Here is a 19,633-nt window from a genome sequence, read left to right on the forward strand (position 1 = left end):
TGAGGTAAAAAGTCCATACCTTAGTTAGAGCCGGTGACTGGCTGCCCAGCTACCATATGTGAAGGCCGAGGGAGGAGGAGGGGTGGGTGGGAAACCTCTCCTGGCCATTTCCTCACCTCCCTCGTTCGTTCGTGCGCTTGCCTGTCTGCAAGCGGGGGCTTCGCGCGGCGCGCGGAAAGGCTGCATCCGGGTCCCGGGGCTTCGCGCGGCGCGCGCAAAGGCTGCATCCGGGTCCCGGGGCTTCGCGCGGCGCGCGCAAAGGCTGCATCCGGGTCCCGGGGCTTCGCGCAGCGCGCGCAAAGGCTGCATCCGGGTCCCGGGGCTTCGCGCGCCGCGCACAAAGGCTGCAGCCGGGTCCCGGGGCTTCGCGCGCCGCACACAAAGGCTGCAGCCGGGTCCCGGGGCTTCGCGCGCCGCGCACAAAGGCTGCAGCCGGGTCCCGGGGCTTCGCGCGCCGCGCACAAAGGCTGCAGCCGGGTCCCGGGGCTTCGCGCGCCGCGCACAAAGGCTGTAGCCGGGTCCCGGGGCTTCGCGCACCGCGCGCAAAGGCTGCAGCCGGGTCCCGGGGGTTAACGCAGCAGCAGCATCCGGTTCCGAGCAGCCCCCTTCCTTTTCCTCTTCTTTGCCACAGACCTGCGGTATGGCTTATTTTCGAGGTATGCCTTATATTTTGCCACCTCAGAAAAATCCTGCCATGCCTTATTTTGTAGGGATGTTTTATAATGTGAGAAACACGGTATGCATATGGCATTTTTTTTCCTCCAGCTTTTCTCTGATCTAGTATTTAGAGTTGCATCCAATGAAGTTACACTGGTACCTCGGGTTACAGACTCCGCTAACCCGGAAGTAGCACCTAGGGTTAAGAACTTTACCTCAGGATGAGAACAGAAATTGTGCGCCGGTGGCGCGGCAGCAGTGGGAGGTCCCATTAGCTAAAGTGGTACCTCAGGTTAAGAACGGTTTCAGGTTAAGAACGGACGTCTGGAACGAAATAAGTTCTTAACCAGAGGTACCACTGTATTTTGATTAACACAAGAACTTTTACCTGTAAGCATTGAGCAGCTGTTGGGTAGTTACATCAAGTCCCACAGGGATCTTCTTTTGTACCTGGCTTGATTTCAAGCTGAACTGTAAAGGATAAAAGGAAAGAATAGGAGCATGATTTGGTGAAGTTGGGTAGCCTTACTGCCACTTTCTGCCTAGCAGAGAAAGGTGCATACTGTTAGTGAAACTGCATTTTAGGGTATTTGGTTTATATGTGCTTGTAGCTTAATATTACATTTTAAAGTTGCAACTCTTTATTTTTAGGCACTGTTGTTGTTCCCCTGGAGAACATTCCTAGCAAACACAGGTCCATTTCCTGTTATTATCAGCAACCTAGACCCCATAAGCTATAATATGCAGGTATGGTACTCTTATTACTTCCAATGTGCATATTAAATTCAACTGGGGGCTGCCATCCCTACTAACCAACCCAACTTAGAATTGTTTTTATGCGCAATTGTTCTTAACCGTTTTTATATATGTATCCTTAATATATGTTGTTATGTACTGAGCTGAATCCTAGAACAATAGGATTCAGAATCAGCGGGAGCTACCCAATCCAACTCCAGGTGGAAGTGAATCCGCAACCTGATTGGCCTGCTGGAGCAGCCAATCAGGCGGCTGGCAGAAGTGAATCTGCTACCTGATTGGCCTGTAGGAGCAGCCAATCAGGCTGCAGGCAGAAGTCAATCCACAATATAATTGGCCCACAGGTGTAGCCCTGAAGTAGCCAATCACGCAAGGCCCATTGTGTAAATAATGTATATAAGCAGATGGTTTGGGGAAAAGAGCCATTCTTCTTCTCCTTGATGACTATGAGCTGAATAAAGAGCATGAAATTCACTCTCGACTCCGAGTGCATTTCATATGTCATTATATTGTAAATTGCTTTGAGGTGCCTTGTCATGGGAATGAATGAATGAATAAAGTATTTTGCAAGTAAAAATTGACTGACTGACCTTTCTAGCTATGTCTGTGCGGACTGAACGATGAGGATCGAAAAGTAGCCCATGGGGAGCTGGTCGAGATGCAGCTTGCAATGGAGGATATACTCTGGAGTAATTATGAGGGTCTGAATGGTCACGGAGAACAGAGAACACCTTTCGGAAAGGTAAATTAGAGACAGCAACACATTGACACCATCTTTGCATGAACGGTTCAGTTTAATGTGTTTTTATTCCTTTTCTGTAAAAAGATCTAGTCAAGTTTCAAGTTCAACAAAATCACATGGCTGCAGCATTTGCTGGAATGTAGCATGTTAGAAGATACTAGTGGTTTTCAGCCCGTTCAATAACGGGCGCTAGAATCCTGGGGTTCGGAGAAGCGCTTGCGCAGCGTGTCTCCGAACCCTGGGACCTGTCCTTGCTGTCGGTGGCAGGGGGACAGGAACGGAGGAGGAGAAAGCGCTGCTTTCTCCTCCTCCGTTCCTCTCCCGCAGCCGCCGACAGGAAGCAGACATCCCAGGGTTCAGAGAAGCGCTTGCGCAGCGCTTCTCCGAACCCTGGGACCTGTCCTTGCTGTCGATGGCAGGGGGACAGGAACGGAGGAGGAGAAAGCGCTGCTTTCTCCTGCTCCGTTCCTCTCCCGCAGCCGCCGACAGGAAGCAGACATCCCAGGGTTCAGAGAAGCGCTTGCGCAGCGCTTCTCCGAACCCTGGGACCTGTCCTTGCTGTCGACGGCAGGGGGACAGGAACGGAGGAGGAGAAAGCGCTGCTTTCTCCTCCTCCGTTCCTCTCCCGCAGCCGCCGACAGGAAGCAGACATCCCAGGGTTCGGAGAAGCGCTTGCGCAGCGCTTCTCCGAACCCTGGGACCTGTCCTTGCTGTCGGCGGCAGGGGGACAGGAACGGAGGAGGAGAAAGCGCTGCTTTCTCCTCCTCCGTTTCTCTCCCGCAGCCGCCGACAGGAAGCAGACATCCCAGGGTTCGGAGAAGCGCTTGCGCAGCGCTTCTCCGAACCCTGGGACCTGTCCTTGCTGTCGGCGGCAGGGGACAGGAACGGAGGAGGAGAAAGCGCTGCTTTCTCCTCCTCCGTTCCTCTCCCGCAGCCGCCGACAGGAAGCAGACATCCCAGGGTTCGGAGAAGCGCTTGCGCAGCGCTTCTCCGAACCCTGGGACCTGTCCTTGCTGTCGGCGGCAGGGGGACAGGAACGGAGGAGGAGAAAGCGCTGCTTTCTCCTCCTCCGTTTCTCTCCCGCAGCCGCCGACAGGAAGCAGACATCCCAGGGTTCGGAGAAGCGCTTGCGCAGCGCTTCTCCGAACCCTGGGACCTGTCCTTGCTGTCGGCGGCAGGGGACAGGAACGGAGGAGGAGAAAGCGCTGCTTTCTCCTCCTCCGTTCCTCTCCCGCAGCCGCCGACAGGAAGCAGACATCCCAGGGTTCGGAGAAGCGCTTGCGCAGCGCTTCTCCGAACCCTGGGACCTGTCCTTGCTGTCGGCGGCAGGGGGACAGGAACGGAGGAGGAGAAAGCGCTGCTTTCTCCTCCTCCGTTTCTCTCCCGCAGCCGCCGACAGGAAGGACGCGCGCACTCTCCCCCCCGCCTCCTCCAACCGCCGCTCCTCACGGCCAGGGAGGGTTGTGAGGAGGCCTTCGCCGGCCTCCACCCTCGCTTTCCTGACGTGCCCTGCAGTGAGGCGGTGTCCGGCGGGAGCGGCGGTTGGAGGAGGCAGAGTGGGGGGAGAGTGCGCGCGCGCGCAGTCTCTGCTGTCCAATCCCTGTATCCCTGGGGCACATGCGCAGTGACCCAGGGACACACGGGACAGCTTGGACGCAGGGACATCTTGGACATTATTATATAGGATTATATGGGATCTTATATTAGAATTGTATACCACTGTATATATGAATATGAAACTTCTGAATGTAAACTGGCAGGTGTGTGTCTGGCAGAAGTGACTTACACAAGTGGCACAGTAGATAACTGAGTCAATCAGAATGCTAACAAATGTGGTATATGGTTTTGTATCTCTTGAGGTTCTTCTCTTTACCAATGTGGCTAGTGTGAGGTGATGCAGCTTTTGTGTCTAAAACATCTGCTCTGCTACATTTTCTCTGCCTGCAACACTGGCAACTCTAGTTAACCTTGTAATGCTGCCCTGCCCTGTGTCAGTCTGGCACTGTACATTTTTCGCTCCATAAGATGCACCTGACCATAAGACGCACTTAGTTTTCAGAGGAGGAAAGGGGAAAAGCCCTGTTTTTTTGGGGGGGGGGGATCAGCTCACAGTTGTGCAGCTTCTTTTGCAAAGAGGAAAAGCCCCATTTTTAAAGGATCAGCTCAAAGTTGTTGAGTTTACTTTGCAAACATCTGCTCTGCTACATTTTCTCTGCCTGCAACACTGGCAACTCTAGTTAACCTTGTAATGCTGCCCTGCCCTGTGTCAGTCTGGCACTGTACATTTTTCGCTCCATAAGATGCACCTGACCATAAGACGCACTTAGTTTTCAGAGGAGGAAAGGGGGAAAGCCCCGTTTTTTGGGGGGGGGATCAGCTCACAGTTGTGCAGCTTCTTTTGCAAAGAGGAAAAGCCCCATTTTTAAAGGATCAGCTCAAAGTTGTTGAGTTTACTTTGCAAAGGGAAAAAATCCTGTTTAACTCACAGTTCTGCAGCTTCTGATAATCTAATCAGCCAGTCACATGTTGCTGGGGAAACAAACAGCCTCCCTCTGCAGAACATTCAACAATGGAGGCTGGGGCAAGGGGGCGGAAGGAAGGAAGCTAGCTTCCCTTATCTACCTCTCTGATATCTTGCAATCAGCTGCTGAGTGGCTTCCTTTCAACACCCTCTTTCCCTCTTGTTAGCCTTTAGCTCTTTCTAAAATAAAAAAGCACGATCTGCTTTTTGCCCCTGGGCAATTTGGCTTCAGGGACCACACATTTGCTCCATAAGACACACAGACATTTTCCCTTACTTTTTAGAAGGAAAAAAGTGCATCTTATGGAGCGAAAAATACGGTATTCAGTCTCTCTAATCCTCGCTCACATATACGCAGAGAAGTCGAGTCTCCCTTCAATTCACTCAGTGTGGAATGGGTTTTTGTGTAGGAGAAGCGGAGAGGATAGCTTCCAGCCGTGGGCCATTCCATTGTCACGGGTGGGACACTTGGACCATGTTTTTTGGTATTCACACATGTGTAAGAATGTAAATATACATAAAAATTAACAACCAAAATTTGAACTATGTTCTTAATAAGATACTGAACATTTTACTAATTTTTTATTATTTTTATGGATATTTTTGACAATTTTATTAAATGTTAAAGTATTGTCACGGGTGGGACAAAAAAAGGACATGGAGCTTGAGATAAGTTTGATTTATGGAAAAACTCTGTGAGTTGGGAGGTGAATCAATTATAAACTCAGCATATCTGTTTAAATCAATGTTTATTGGTTACAACTATGCAATCAGAAATTTAGGTTAAGAAATTTAATGATACAAAATTAAGGAAAAAATGCTGTCACGGGTGGGACAATGAAATGTCACGGGTGGGACGCGTCTGGCATACACTTGATTTAACATACAATTAAGGTTGTTAAAAATGGAATAATTACAAAAAAACCTTTTGCTATTACTATACTTACTATCTACTATAGCCTACAAAGTATAATGTTGTATTTACTAAAATTAAAATCTATTTAAAAAATATTTTCTTCTAGTCCATCTCTGGGCCAATCAACCACTTTCAAACACATCTACATTTTCAGTAAATTCATAAAAAATGCTCCTTCTGACTCGTTTAACATTAGGTTGGGGTAAGATACTAAGAATATGTTCAAACTGCACATATGATATGTCTTTTTCATCAACTTGAAACAGCTTTCCAGAATTGTTAACTGCTCGCATACACATCACCTTGACTTCTCCATCATCTTCAACATTACTTTGGCATATTGCAGCATATCTATATTTAGTAGGCCTGGTTCTTTGTCTTTTTGTAGTTGTTTCAAATTCAACTAAAACATATGTCCCAATAGTCACTCCATCAACGAACGGCTTCACTCCAACCACCGGCACATCTGTTTCATTTGTACAACTTGCTACACCATCTTGTTTTTCTGTGTCACTATCAGAATCTCTGTAAACATCAGAAACTTTTAACTTGAACAGTTCTGTGAAGACTACGTGGGTGGACTTTTGAAAAGAAGGTCCATAAACTAAACTTCTTTTGTCTTTAGCTTTAAAAAAATGGTTGGACTGCACATTTGGAATCTTCCTCACCAAAGTCCAGCGCTCATCTAGCATCGCCATATTTGCACTGATATCAGTAGGCATTAAAAGGACAAACTTCACTCTCGGTACTGCTTTTTCAGCACATTTAACAAAATCTGAGGCTGAATTGATTACTACTCTCCTTTGTTTCACTGCATTCCAAACTGCTTGCTTAGTTAATCCACCAATCCCATCCACGGCACCCTTGCCGTGGGATGTAGCAAAAAAAAAAAACCCATTCCCCATCAACACCAAAGTCTTCAGGCATAAAACACAGATTGGACAGTGTGTACTTATTTTTGAACTGACCAGCACACCCATCAGAAAAGATTTTGACCTTTGTCAGTCTGTTAAATTCTTTCTTAAGTTCTTCAATTATGGCTTTTAGGCATGCATATACTGAGTATTTGTCGTGGGTTAAGTGATCCGAAACCACGGCAAAAGAACGTACTTTGCCTTGAGTCCAAGCGCAACCAGTAAATACTGTGATTTGGTTGTGGGTCCAGTGTGCACTTTGGATTTCATCTTGCGATGTTGCCAAATAGTTTTCAGCAAAATCCACTTGAAGAATCACCTCATCATCAGCTACTGTGTCCTTCATATTTTTGAAAGCTTTAGCTTGTAATTGCTTTACAAAGAAGTGCTTCTTAAATTTACTAAATTGATTTTGTAGCTCATTGACAGCTTCTTCTATGGTTCCTTTTGCTTCAAAAACCTTAGGCCGGCTAGAACAGTCATCTTTCCATTGCTTCCAGAAAATCTCAGACGACATGTTTAAGTCTTCATCAATTAGGGTGTGCAAATTAAGTACACACTTTTTGCATTCACCATTCATGCACTTTTCATTTTCCAAATCACAACAAGTAAGGCTCAAAAGATCAGAATGTGTGGAAGGGAAAAAATGTCTTTCCTACTTATGGCTTCAATTAGGAAATTGAAATTAGCGTGGTATTTGCAAACGCAAACATTGTGTGGCATTTGAGAAGCAAAGTCAATATTTTTAGGCCTCAGTTCATAAAATTTTGATTTGCTGATTTCAACTGTTGGGTTATCAATCTTAAATAAGGCATAGGCCTCTTGGACTGTCATATTCATATGCCGCTTTTGGATTTTGATTCTTTTTCCACTTGTTGGATCTTTAATAGATTTGACATCCTTAATTCCTGGTGCCTGCCTGTTAATCTCATCTGAATTATAAAACTCATGGACCTTTGAGATATTATCTTGTGAAATAATAGAACTTTTGGTGTTCTGTTTAGGGCTTTTATCAAATAGTGTTTTTGGCACTTGAGGTGAACTCTCATACACAAGCTTTCGTAACACGGCTATTCTTTTCCGTGGACTTAATGGCAACACTCTTTTAACTTTGGTAACAGCCTTTCCAAGAGATTGTGGGCATTTAAATGACCCAATCTCTGGAATAGTAGTGTCGCCAATTGGCCTAGATTCTTTTTCTTTTATCTTTTGTCTGTACTTTCTTTTGCACTCAGTTTCTTTCCGTCTGTATTCCATAAGTGATTTTGCAGACAAATTCTTTACCAACTTCATCTTTTCTCGCCTCTTCTTATCTCTGACCCTCTCCTTTTCTTTGAAGCTTTCACATTTGTTTTTATCTTGTTTTAGTTTTTCACGCAGCTTTCTCATACGTTCTGCAGATGTAGTCTTTCCCATTTTGTGTATTGATTCAAAGGTTATATTATCTGTATTACTGTATGTATTCGCATTAGGGTAAAGTAATGGTAACTGCCTTTATGTTCCAGAGGGAACAGCTACTATTGGTTCATTCAAGCAGCTGCATTTGGCTCCTTAGTCTTATTGGTTTCCACCAAAAGGCAGCTTTGTGATTGCTTGAGATTGTTCCCTCCAAAATGTATCCCTTTCTAGCTAGTTCCCCTCTCCTCAGTCCCTCAGTCTTGTTTGCCAGAATAAAGAATTGTTACATGAGGAATCTGTCTCCTGTCTGCAGAGAGCTGAAATCACTTGCTGAAATCACTAACTCAAGCTACAACATTGAAAACTGTCACGGGTGGGACAGAAAAAGAATTATTAAAATTTCATGGTGTTTACATTAATTAACTGCATTTTTATTATTGATAGGTGTGTTATACTCTAATACATACTCCCACAATAAAACAAACATAACCTATAAATTAGTTTTATCACAAAATAAACTTTTGTACCTTTTGCTGTCACGGGTGGGACACTGAAACAGCATCCCATTCAATAATAAAAATAAAATAGAAATAACTTACCTATTTAAAATTTTTCAAGTCCAATGTGTAGACAAAGTTCTTCACTTTAATAATATACTAACAATGACAACCACAATTTTTGTTTATCTTTAAAAAATAATGCCAACCTAAATGAACAAAATTAAGCTACACAATCAGAAAAGTGATACTGAAACTTCAAGCTCAAATTTCTCATGAAAAAAATAATTTCAAATTCTTTTTTCCTTTGGAATATTGAACTTTAATATGTTTAGTTAATGAAACTATAAGTAAAATAAGTATATTTTAAAAATAATTTTTTTCTTATCAGGCTCATTTTTCACGGAATGGCCCCCCTTCTGCCAACTTCCGAGGGCATGGCTGTCTTGGGAGTGGCTGATCAAAAGCCACCTGTCAATCAGAGCACACCTGGGTCAAGAGATGATTGTAACCAACAGACCTTTGTTGTCTGCCCTCCATCTGACTTTCAGTGCTGCTACATCATGTGTGAGGAGACCAGAAGCAGCTACACAGGATAGATACAACTGAACTAAAATTGTTTTCTTAATTTTCTTAAAAGCACCATTCTGCCTCTTCCCTTTGTAATCCTAACTTTTATTCTTAATAAACTTATTAATATTGACTGTTCAGTTTGTGTATGCATTTCTGCCAGGCTCAATTATTCCTTACTCCAGTGCCTAGACCATTTGGCTTCATGTTCCACATGCATTTATAAGTGGGATTTGACAGAGAAAAACAAGCTACCTTGGGCTCTGGTGAGAGACCAGGAAGCTGGGTGCTTTCTCTCTGTTTCCCCTCATATAAATATTTACCTTGGTCCCTCAGGTTTCATATTCCCCACCCCCAGATTGGATGGCATGTAAGGAAAGTGTGGTAGGCTAGGCATCTATTTAAGAGTCCCTAGCATGGCTAGCCTATCCAGACTACTGGCAGTCATGGCAGGAAGAGAGAGTAAAAGTCTTCCCTGGCATTATAAATGTATTCTGGCTTCAATCTTCTATGTCTGATGCTTTCCCCACAATGATTTTAGCAGAATTTGGCAATGACAAATGAAGGAAGTGGAAAGACTTCAAAAGCACTGTTGGAGCTGCCTGATTCAGTGGCTTCAAGTTCCTCGCAGAAATCTTACCTGATACTGTGGAAGCAACTGGAAATTTTAAAAGCAGAATGGGGAAGACTTAAATTAAAAGTTGATGATATCAACACAGTTCCTCTGTACAAGCAATTTACTGAACAATACAGGTAAGTTCCATTTCCATGTTACAGATTTTGGAGTGAAGGTTAATCATCAACAGTGCAGATAACAAAGTAAAGAAAAAAACACCACTCGGTGCTTTTTCGTTTTCTTGGGCTTTTCTTGCTCTTTTATTATAAATTTGATTTCATTTTCAACAGTTAAAACTAGATTACTAGGAAACACGGCATTTCAAAATCTTGTCTATAAAAAAGCGGGGTGGGGTGGAAAGGAAAATAAAATGGAAAAGGGCTTTCTTTTCCTTGGCTTTCTCCACTGCAACCAGAAACCAACCGCAGTGTTTAATAAGGCACAAGGACGCAGGAACTTACCCCACCCACCCTGCCCATGGTACATTATGATGACTAAGTTACTGTATAATGTGATTAAATAAGGAAAGCATTTTACTTGTATTCCAGTCATCCTCACAGCAGCCTTATTATGAGTGGTGAGAGAGTGACTTGCTTGCTTGCAATCAGCCAGTTTGAGATGTGATCTATGAGGCTTGTGGTCTCATAGACAATGTAGGTTTCCTGATGGTTGGTGAGGGACAAAGGACCATTTTATCAACCCAGTTAGACCCCATCTCACACTTGCCAGGTAAATCTGTTAACTCCTTTAGGGAACTTGCAAGGAGATAGCTGACACAGGTTCAGGGAAGTGGCTTTCTTGACAATGGATCACTAGGATTTATTGCTTTTCCTGCCAAGCAGGATTCAATTAGGTGCTTTTTGGGTGTTTAGGAAAAGGAACATGCCTTATTCTGTAGGTATAATGGAGTCAGAAGTTCAGATTTTGCCACATTCCCAACATGGAATTCGCCTTCTTCACAGTTGCCACACATTGGGTCAACATATGACCCCCAGATTTCATTGTTTATCATTCACCAACCTTTCAGACCTTTGATGTGAAACTAATAAACTTTTTTGCCCCAATTTCCATCACTTTACACTTGCACTGCCCATTTACCCAGTTTGGAGAGATTCTTCACAATCCCTTTCTGTTCTAACACCCTTGAAAAAAATTGGTATTATCGTCAAACCTGGCTGCCTTAATCACAATGTGTTTAAAACCTTTATGAACAAGTTTAAAAGCACATAGAAAATTGTAATATTGAGGGCATGCTAGAAACCAATGCATAATAAATGGAAAACATTAAACAAGAGAAATTAAGCATGTACAATGTCTGTATCTCTGCATTTTTCTAGCACTGAAGTTCTGTATCCTGCTATGAGAAGCATAGCTATACATATGGGTAAAGAAGATGAATTTGAAGGATTTGGATTGACATCTCACTGTATTCTGCCCCCTAAAGACGCTTCAGAAACTGAGATAAAAACACACCAGGTAAAACATAGCTAACGGGCAAGCAGAATACAAAAAAAAGGATAATTTTATACTTTTTAAAATTGTGGTAAAATATAGCTTCTGTAGTACATTAGAATCCCATACATTAGAATCCTTCCCAGCAGCTTAAGATATGTTGTGAGTTGTCTGTCCATGTTTTACTTGTTGCAAACAAATCCTTAACGTGACTATGCTCCCTACATTATGGCTGACTAAGCCACCACCACCCTCCACACACACACATCCGCCCTGATCTTACACACGCAGGTAGTCTGAATAGTGCCCGCAGGCAAAAGAAGCTACCTTAATAGTTTTCTGCAAGCAAAAGTTTTGTATCTGACTCTGAAGCTATTTGGCAGTTTGCAGAGGCATATACGATAGTGGCTTGTGCTCCTGGCAAATGGTTCAGTTAACCTTAGACAATATGGCCTACTAAACCAAATGCTGCTCAGCAGGTATTTGTTGGAAACATGTTTATACCAAATAAAACTATTGCTCCAGCCATTGTTTACACAGTATTGTTTACACAGCCTGGCAGTGACTCTGCCTCTGAGCTGAAATGTTTGGTGACTTGCTTGGGGCTTAATAAATGTCCCGTTTTTCCTGTCCCCACCAAGCAGCAAAAAACAGGAAGTTTATAAAGTCCTTCATCAGGTCAAAAGGCCTGAGTCAATCTTTTGACAGGTCAGTCCTCAGCTCACAGTACCTTTGGCATTGCTCCTGATGCTCTCTGACAATAACTATCAAAGTATCGTTTGTATAAAAATGTACTTTTGCTAGGTTTATGATTTTTTCAAGCTGTCAGGCTGTCACTTGATTAAAGAAACCTTAGGCAATTAATCAAATTAATTTTCATAGTTTAATCAATTAAATCCACATAAATAAGTCATTGATTTGAAGAAAAAGCATACTGTTTTAATATAGTGCATGCAAATGTTATACCACTGTAGATGTGCGCTTTCCTATTACTTGAGAGTGCAGGGAGACTGCCTCTTCCAAGACAGACCTGCAGTCTCATAAGTACTATCATTTTAAAAACAATACAATTTAAAATATGTGTTGTCTATTTAATTTAGATCCCATTTAGTCTATTTTAAAATATATTAAAGTGATTGATCTAACCTATTGATCAGTTAAAGGTTGTAGTCCTTAAAAAAAGAAGCTTCTTCTTCTTTTAGAGTTTGGCCTTTTGCTTTGTCATTTTAGGAAGTCTAGAGTGACCATGTACTTTCTGAAGAAACATGGCTTCTAAATGGTTAAATGAAGATATAGTTAAAAGCAAGCTAGTTTTCTCTGCTTTTTTTATCCTAGCTGCAAAAACTCTTGGAAAGTCTAGAAATCCATATGATCCGTGATGTACAAAAGAAAGTTAACAAAGAAATAACGCTGGTTATATCTGAAAAAACAAGAGAAGAGAGAAATCTCTCTACAGGTAACAACTAAACCCATCTTGCATCTAGCTCAGGCATCCCCAAACGGCGGCCCTCCAGATGTTTTGTCCTACAACTCCCATGATCCCTAGCTAACAGAACCAGTGGTCGGGGAAGATGGGAATTGTAGTCCAAAACATCTGGAGGGCCGAAGTTTGGGGGTGCCTGATCTAGCTTCTACTGTTCTGTTTTGACAGAAGGGGGGGTGAGAAACAACACCCAGTGGTTGCTTGTGTACATACCACAGTCACTATGCCAGCACCATCCTGAATTTCTCCATATATCATCTTTCTTTGGTGGTTAGCCATGACCCACATAAGACTTTCTTCAAAGCGCTGCAACTGAGGAGTCATGGAGAAAGTTGCCACACTAAAACTGGCCACTTGGAGATGCTTTTTTCAAACAGTAAGTGTAAAGAGCCGGCTCTGCATATATTTAGCACCCCACATTTGTGTTGCGTTAAGCCAGAGGTAACCAACACTGTGTCCTCCAGACATTGTTTCATGTCCTTCTCATTCCACTTTTACCAGTATGTGGGATACATGCTGTGTACAGTTGTTGTACATCACTCTTGCTGCACCTGCAGGTTTTCTTTTTTCTTACAGAACAGTGGGACTTGTGCTCCATCAAAGAGCATGACGTACGTCTATAATAATGACCTTCTGTGCTCCTGCACATTTGGGTTTTTTATATTAATTTTTTTTTAGCAGAGTAAGATTTGCGCTCCATCAAAAAGCCTGTCACATCGCAAGATAACCACTGTTAGTCATACTCAAGGTAGACTGAGGCTTCCATGTTTTATTACTCTGAAGACTGAAGAAAAAGACACCCACACCCACACCCACAACTTGTTCTTTCAGAGCTCTGGAAACATCATGGCATGCAAGAAATCTTCTCTGTCACAAGGCCAGAAATTGTTGAATCATTTGTACAGAAGCTAATGGAAAATCACCAAGAAACTGATGCAGAGGTACATAAATTGTTTTTCTTTCCCAGTGATTGAAATCTTGTGGGGCAAAATAACTGCATAACTTACCGGTAGGTTTTTCTTGCCGAAATATGTGCAGTGCTACAGGCATTTTCTGCTAGAGATAAGTAGTGTCAGTCATATCTAAGTCATACTGAGAGGAGACCCATTGAAATCAGTGGACTTAAGTTAGGTGTCACTATGATTTAGTCAGATGCCATCCAATGAGTCTGTTTAGGCATGTTCTCTAATTTTCATATTCCAAATTATTTTGCTGGACCCAGGGCACACGCTGTCCTGGAAATGCTGCTTTTACATCCTCCATGGGCACAAGCTGTTAGGGTTAGGGGAAAAGTTCTCTTGCATTTTTTTTAATTTAAATATTTCACCATCTAGCCTAAGAAGATACATTTTAGAGCTGGGTCCTGCCTGGCAGAAATTAGTAACCTGGCTACTGAATAAAAGAAATTATCCATCTAGCCTAGGAATGGTCAAAATGGCATCCTCCAGTTGCTGTTCGAATGCAGTTCCCATCAGGCCCTGTCAGCATGGCCACTAGCTAATGGTTAGGCATGATGGGAGTTATGGTCCGGCAACATCTGGGGGCATTGCATTGGCTACCGCTGATCTAGTTGATCCTGATTGGTGGAAGGTACTAAAGATCATTTTGGAGATTTAGGCTATCCCATGCATCATACCAGAAATCTTCAAGCAGAAATTCTGGTGACAGGACCTTGGATGTATGTACTCTGGCACCAGTGAACAATGGAGGAAGCTCTGGAAGTGAATAGATTTATCGTTGTAACCATCAGAAAAACCTGACATTTTCATTTTTTGTTTCCCCCCTCAGATAACCTTTCCGAAAGACCACTTACAAAAATGCTTCACTGCTCTGGGTTGTGATGTCATGGCCAGAGAACGCAGCAACTTTGAGAGCTACTCCATGTTTTATGAAAATATACTCCGTCAGCAACATCAGCTCCTCTATCAAAAAGAACAAGTATTCTCATACTGTTGATTGTGGTGGGAGAGGGGTCATGTGCTGCATTGATTGCTCGGCCAAACAAGTAAAAAAAGAATTAGTTGATGGGGACTTTTGATGAAGAAACCAAATGAAAAATGCTTTTTCATTCTCTTTCAGGAAATGCATGTTGTAGAAGACAAGCGAGGAAATGCTGAGTTGGGTCTTAGTCAGGTTAGTGGCAGTAGTTTTATTGTTTTTATTCAGGTAACCTCAGGAATATCTCTCAGGGCCTGGCATCTTAATCCCCCCGCTATTCATTTTTGAGAAAAGGAGTTATAGCACAGCATTTTTCTTACCTTTTGCTAGGTAGCGGAGCTGAGTCATGAGATGATTATGGAAATGATGGCTCTGAGAGCTAGAATTGCTGATCTCCAAGGAGAAGCCCATGGCCTCAGAGATAAGATCAAAAAAGAAGTGCAAGAAGATTATGAAGCACTGGTGCAAAACATATTTATGATCTGTCTGCAACTAAAAGTAGGTACAAAAGTAAGACTTAATTGGATACAGCCCATGACTAGGATTATACTGGAGATTACAAAGGCCATTTCCTTTGGATTCCTGTCCATAGATTTATATTCTAAGAAAGTTGTGTTTGTTATAGTGGAATGGTTTCTTGCTTTGATTTGTAAGTCTATGGATATACAAAGCCAGAACTTCAGGCTATAGCCAGCCTCCTTTGCCTGCTGGTTGTGTGAGTGTGATACCTAGAGGCAGTAGCCTCGTGACCTTTTCAGTATTTCTTTGGTGCAGGTTTCTTTTGTGGAGTAACCTGTTAGTTATTGCAACATATCTGGATATTTTTTCTTGAACGGAGCACTTCCATTGCAGAAGAATCACCTTATTTCAGAAATAATTCATTTTGTTACTGGAAAAAATAATTATTATAATTATATTTTAAGGAAATCTTATGGAATTGCTTGCCTTCCTTTAAATTCATGTACATTCAATGGCATATGCACTTTATGGCTTCTGGTTGTGGTTGCAGGGAAGAGTGGATGAGTATCGTCTAAGCATGAGCCAGCGCATGTTTGATATCATCAGTGAGGTGAGAAGAGAAGGAGTGGACAAAATGATTGACTTGAAGAAAAAGTACGGCTCCACAAAAGATAACAAGACACTCAAAGAACATTTGGCTCAGGTAAGTTGATGTATGAGAAATGTGGTTTTTAAGAATGTTTTCTAGAAAAGGAGTTCATAGGCCCAATTAAAATGCCCAGTGCCAAAAGAACTTGGAAGAGCATGTTCTTGCTGTTGTGGAGACCCTCCTCCCATAGGAACTATTTGGGGCACAAAGGCCCCAGGGTCAGGCCTCATCAAGTGATCTTTCTGAGCTGAGACAAGGGCTGGCACCTGCAAGGAACAGAGTGAACACAGTAGATGTACCTCATGGGTGGAATGTTGTTCACCTACAGATATGCCCTGCAGGCAAGCCTCCCACTTTAATTGCTAATGAAACAACTCCTGTGTTGCAGACTTGAGTCAAAATACCAAAGAAAGAGGCAACACGTTGACCAATTCCACGGGCGAAATATATCTGTTTTTATCTTTTTAAACTATAACAACATGCGAGACAGTGATCCAAGGTAATCATACTGTTTCGGTTTGGTCTTCTTCAGTTTTTTAACTTAGTGTTTGTATACAATCTGTGGAACAGGGGTCATACACATATGTAACCCCTGCTCATGTGTATGACCCCTGTTCCGCAGATTGTATACAAACACTAAGTTAAAAAACTGAAGAAGACCAAACCGAAACAGTATGATTACCTTGGATCACTGTCTCGCATGTTGTTATAGTTTACAAAGATAAAAACAGATATATTTCGCCCGTGGAATTGGTCAACGTGTTGCCTCTTTCTTTGGTATTTTGGCCCACTTTAATTGAACTGGAGGTCTTTCTTTCTTTCTTTTTTTCCATAGACCTTTAAACATAGGGCTCATTATAAGAGACAGCTTTAATGGATTTTCTTGTGTTACAGTTTGTTTATTAAATTTTAACCTGCCCTTCCTCCCAGAGGAACTGAGGGTAGTTAGCTGCAGTAATGTAGCAGCGAAAGGAGTGAGCTATCAGACAGGAAGTCCCCGGTTTGCATCTTGCCTCTGTCATGACTTCAGGCCAGCTACTCTCTCTCTCTCTCACCCTTACTTCCTCTCCACCTGCAGTACAGGGAACAGTAACACTGACTCATTTAGCATTTGCATAATGAGTTCAAGTGTTCATAGCACTTCACATGTATTATATGCCTATTATCCTTGTAGCAACTCTGTTAAGTATTATTATAATGTTTATTTTAATTAGCCTCGCTCGGCAAATCCAAAGTTGGGTGGAATGTAATGAAGCAGAGAAATAAATATGATTTGGCTTAAAACCAACAATATAAAAGTTGCTTCTTTCCTTGAAAGTTCTGAAGCTGAAATGCACCTGTGCTTAAAATGGGCATTCTTATGTTTTTGAAGTGTTCTGTTTTATGATTTTAAAATTAAATGTACAGTAATCCCATTCCAGTTAGGGTAGGTTGTAAATTCACATGTTGGTTCTTGCTCATCAAATCATTTCTATGGACTATTAAGAGTTTTGCTTGTATGAGACCACACAGAGTAGCCAAGATGCTAACTGTTCAGATTATTGACTTTATAAAAAAGCAGATGTTCTGGAAGATAAATATAGTACAAATGGAGGAGAAAGCTTATATATCAGATTTAACCCAGAACTGGAGAAATAAAACCCATTGTAGATACTTTGTGTGTGACATTGTGGGCACAGCTGTAATGCAAAAATAAAAATTTCAAAGCTTAGCTTCATGTGATAATAAGCCAAAGCCACTGGTTTGCATAACAGTCACAGAGTGAATACTTTGATTTCAGATATGGGTGTGTTATCATGGATGCGCACTTTAGTGACTTGAGTTTCTGCTGTGTGTTCACTTCTCTTTTTTCACAAGTACAGACTCTGATAAATATTCTTAAAATTGCATAGTCAAGCAGCTGCTGGAGAGATGGTGAGTTTGTCAGAATCTTACCTTGACTAGAACTATCTGCCTTCTTAGCAGGGGCACCTGCAAACATTACAGGATGAAAACAACCAGTTGGGAGTTCTGCTATGCAAACTGAAGGCTATGAGCTGCTGGAAAGAAACAGTGCAAAAAGCACACTCATCTACCACATTGAGAGAAATAGAGAAGGTGAGAGCCCCTACCCCCCCAAAAAAAAAATCCTGTTGAAATAAAGTCATTCTACCTAATTGAAATAAAGACCCATTGGCTTCAGCCATGTATACTTAGTTAGGTTCAGTAATACCAGTGAGTGACAGCATGAAGAGCGAGATACATCCTTTTCCTTAGAACTGTCTATTTAATTATTAACCAGGGAAAAAACCAATTTTTGTTTCTCTCCATTTCTTGTCTCTCCCCCCCACCCCATCTTTTAAGTTCAGTTTTCCACATTTCAGATCCGTTTGCAACTTGCTTTAAAAAAAAATATATTCATGAAAATTCACATTCTTATGTGAATTTCTCCTAACATGCACACTTCTGCAAATCATTATTTCTAATGGAACACATTTTTGTACTTTGTTTTCACGAATGCATTTCAAGTACACCCAATATACCCATTTTTGAATACATTTGTTTGGTTGGAGAATTCAGAAAAATGCAAATTTGAAACAATGACTATGTTTGGGTTCCACATACGTTTGTCAGTTATGGTGAACAAGAACTCAGAAAATCCGCCTGCTTTTCTCTGCCAGTTTGACTGTAATAGAACAGTTACGAGATTAGTAGCTCTGGCTTTCATTCTTCTCCTTTGATGCGTGATGTGCTCACATGATTGTCTCACTTCACAGATCCTGATTTATCATAGCACTGCAAAAGTTTCCAAAAATAACCATGCCATCTGGTGTTGGGCCTGATTGTAGCCACATAATGCAAAATCAGAAGCTTGACAAGTGCTGTAGTTGTAAGATGCCACTTCAATGCATGTCTGTGAAATACCTCTTGCCACCTACAAATGAATGTTTGCACCAGCCCTTCCCCACAAAGAATGTGGTGGGGATTACTTAAGCTAACCTGTATATGGTTATTTTACAATACCCATCAGAAAGATTGTGACTGCTCAAACAAATTCTATTGTACTATATAGCAAAAACATCATGAAATTAAAAGAAGCAGGGTTTCTTTTTCTACATGTCAAAGGGCACAAGCTCAAATACTTAAATATTTTGCATAACACTTATTCCTAAGTAACCCAGTGTAGGGTTTTTGTTTGTTTGTTTGTTTGTTTTGGGGGTAGGGTTTTGTGGCTTGATTCTCTGCTTCACATCCTACTGAACCCTTTGCATTCACAGGAGGCCATTCAAAACAAAAAAGAGTATCTGAAATCCAAGCTGATGGCAGAACAAGAAGCAATTTTATTTCAGCAGCAGCTGCGGGCTGCAAGGAAAGCTTGGGCAGATTCTCAGACTGAGAATAAAAGGCTGAAGCAACAGCTAGACAAACAGGTATGTAACCAAACTCTGCTGCAATACTTTCTATACAGCAAATCAAATTATTTCCTCACTCGTATTGACTTCAGTGCTGAAGCTATGAGAGGGGCAATGGGAGATAGTCTTGGGGTGTAATGTTTTGCACCCCCTCCATGGAAGACTTTAGGTGTATATAGGTGTAAAATAAACCATATATCTTAAAATGCTACTGCCTTCACTGTGTCTGACCCCCGATGGAAACATGAGCCTGGGTGAGTGCCTGGAACCCCTGGAATCTTGCTACTGCTTGGCAGAGTGTGGGGGTGGCACTGAGCCTTTGTAATATTACTCATGCAGGAGGTGAAATGTGCACTATGGGATGGGTCTGCCCACACTACAATTTAAGATTCCAGAGATGGATGTAATTTATAAATTAAAACCCGATAAGTGAATAGCAGTGGCTTAGAGAGGATTTGCATAGCTCCTTGTGAAGTTGGGGGACCATCTTACATAGTGAGAATCAGAATACTTGCCAAATGTGTTGTTGTTGCCAGCAGAGATAGGATGAATATATTACATTTTGCCTTCTCGGCAAAACTGTTCAAGATCATTATTCAATTGAAAGTGAAAATACAAGGATATGAAATGTGAAGATGCAAAATGTCTCTGCATACTTCCACCCCTCAATACA

General features: G+C 42.1%; 1 protein-coding gene across 9 annotated transcripts in view; it reads left to right on the top strand.

Annotated features, from left to right (window-relative positions):
* LOC118082199 (uncharacterized) overlaps positions 1-19,633 on the top strand; it is a 67,300-nt gene that overhangs the window by 39,687 nt on the left and 7,980 nt on the right. For 7 of the 9 annotated variants that reach the window (XM_060272618.1, XM_060272623.1, XM_060272626.1 and 4 more), the window contains 12 exons: positions 1,309-1,404; positions 2,012-2,155; positions 9,513-9,724; positions 10,925-11,063; positions 12,375-12,495; positions 13,354-13,463; positions 14,311-14,460; positions 14,602-14,655; positions 14,791-14,958; positions 15,470-15,622; positions 17,531-17,665; positions 18,826-18,978. In XM_060272618.1, the coding sequence (XP_060128601.1) occupies positions 1,309-1,404; positions 2,012-2,155; positions 9,513-9,724; positions 10,925-11,063; positions 12,375-12,495; positions 13,354-13,463; positions 14,311-14,460; positions 14,602-14,655; positions 14,791-14,958; positions 15,470-15,622; positions 17,531-17,665; positions 18,826-18,978 (1,635 nt within the window). The remainder of the gene's footprint in view (positions 1-1,308; positions 1,405-2,011; positions 2,156-9,512; positions 9,725-10,924; positions 11,064-12,374; positions 12,496-13,353; positions 13,464-14,310; positions 14,461-14,601; positions 14,656-14,790; positions 14,959-15,469; positions 15,623-17,530; positions 17,666-18,825; positions 18,979-19,633) is intronic. The other 2 variants (XM_060272619.1, XM_060272622.1) reach the window with 1 other exon arrangement.

Source organism: Zootoca vivipara, chromosome 3, assembly GCF_963506605.1.
Source record: "Zootoca vivipara chromosome 3, rZooViv1.1, whole genome shotgun sequence".
Taxonomy (NCBI): domain Eukaryota; kingdom Metazoa; phylum Chordata; class Lepidosauria; order Squamata; family Lacertidae; genus Zootoca; species Zootoca vivipara.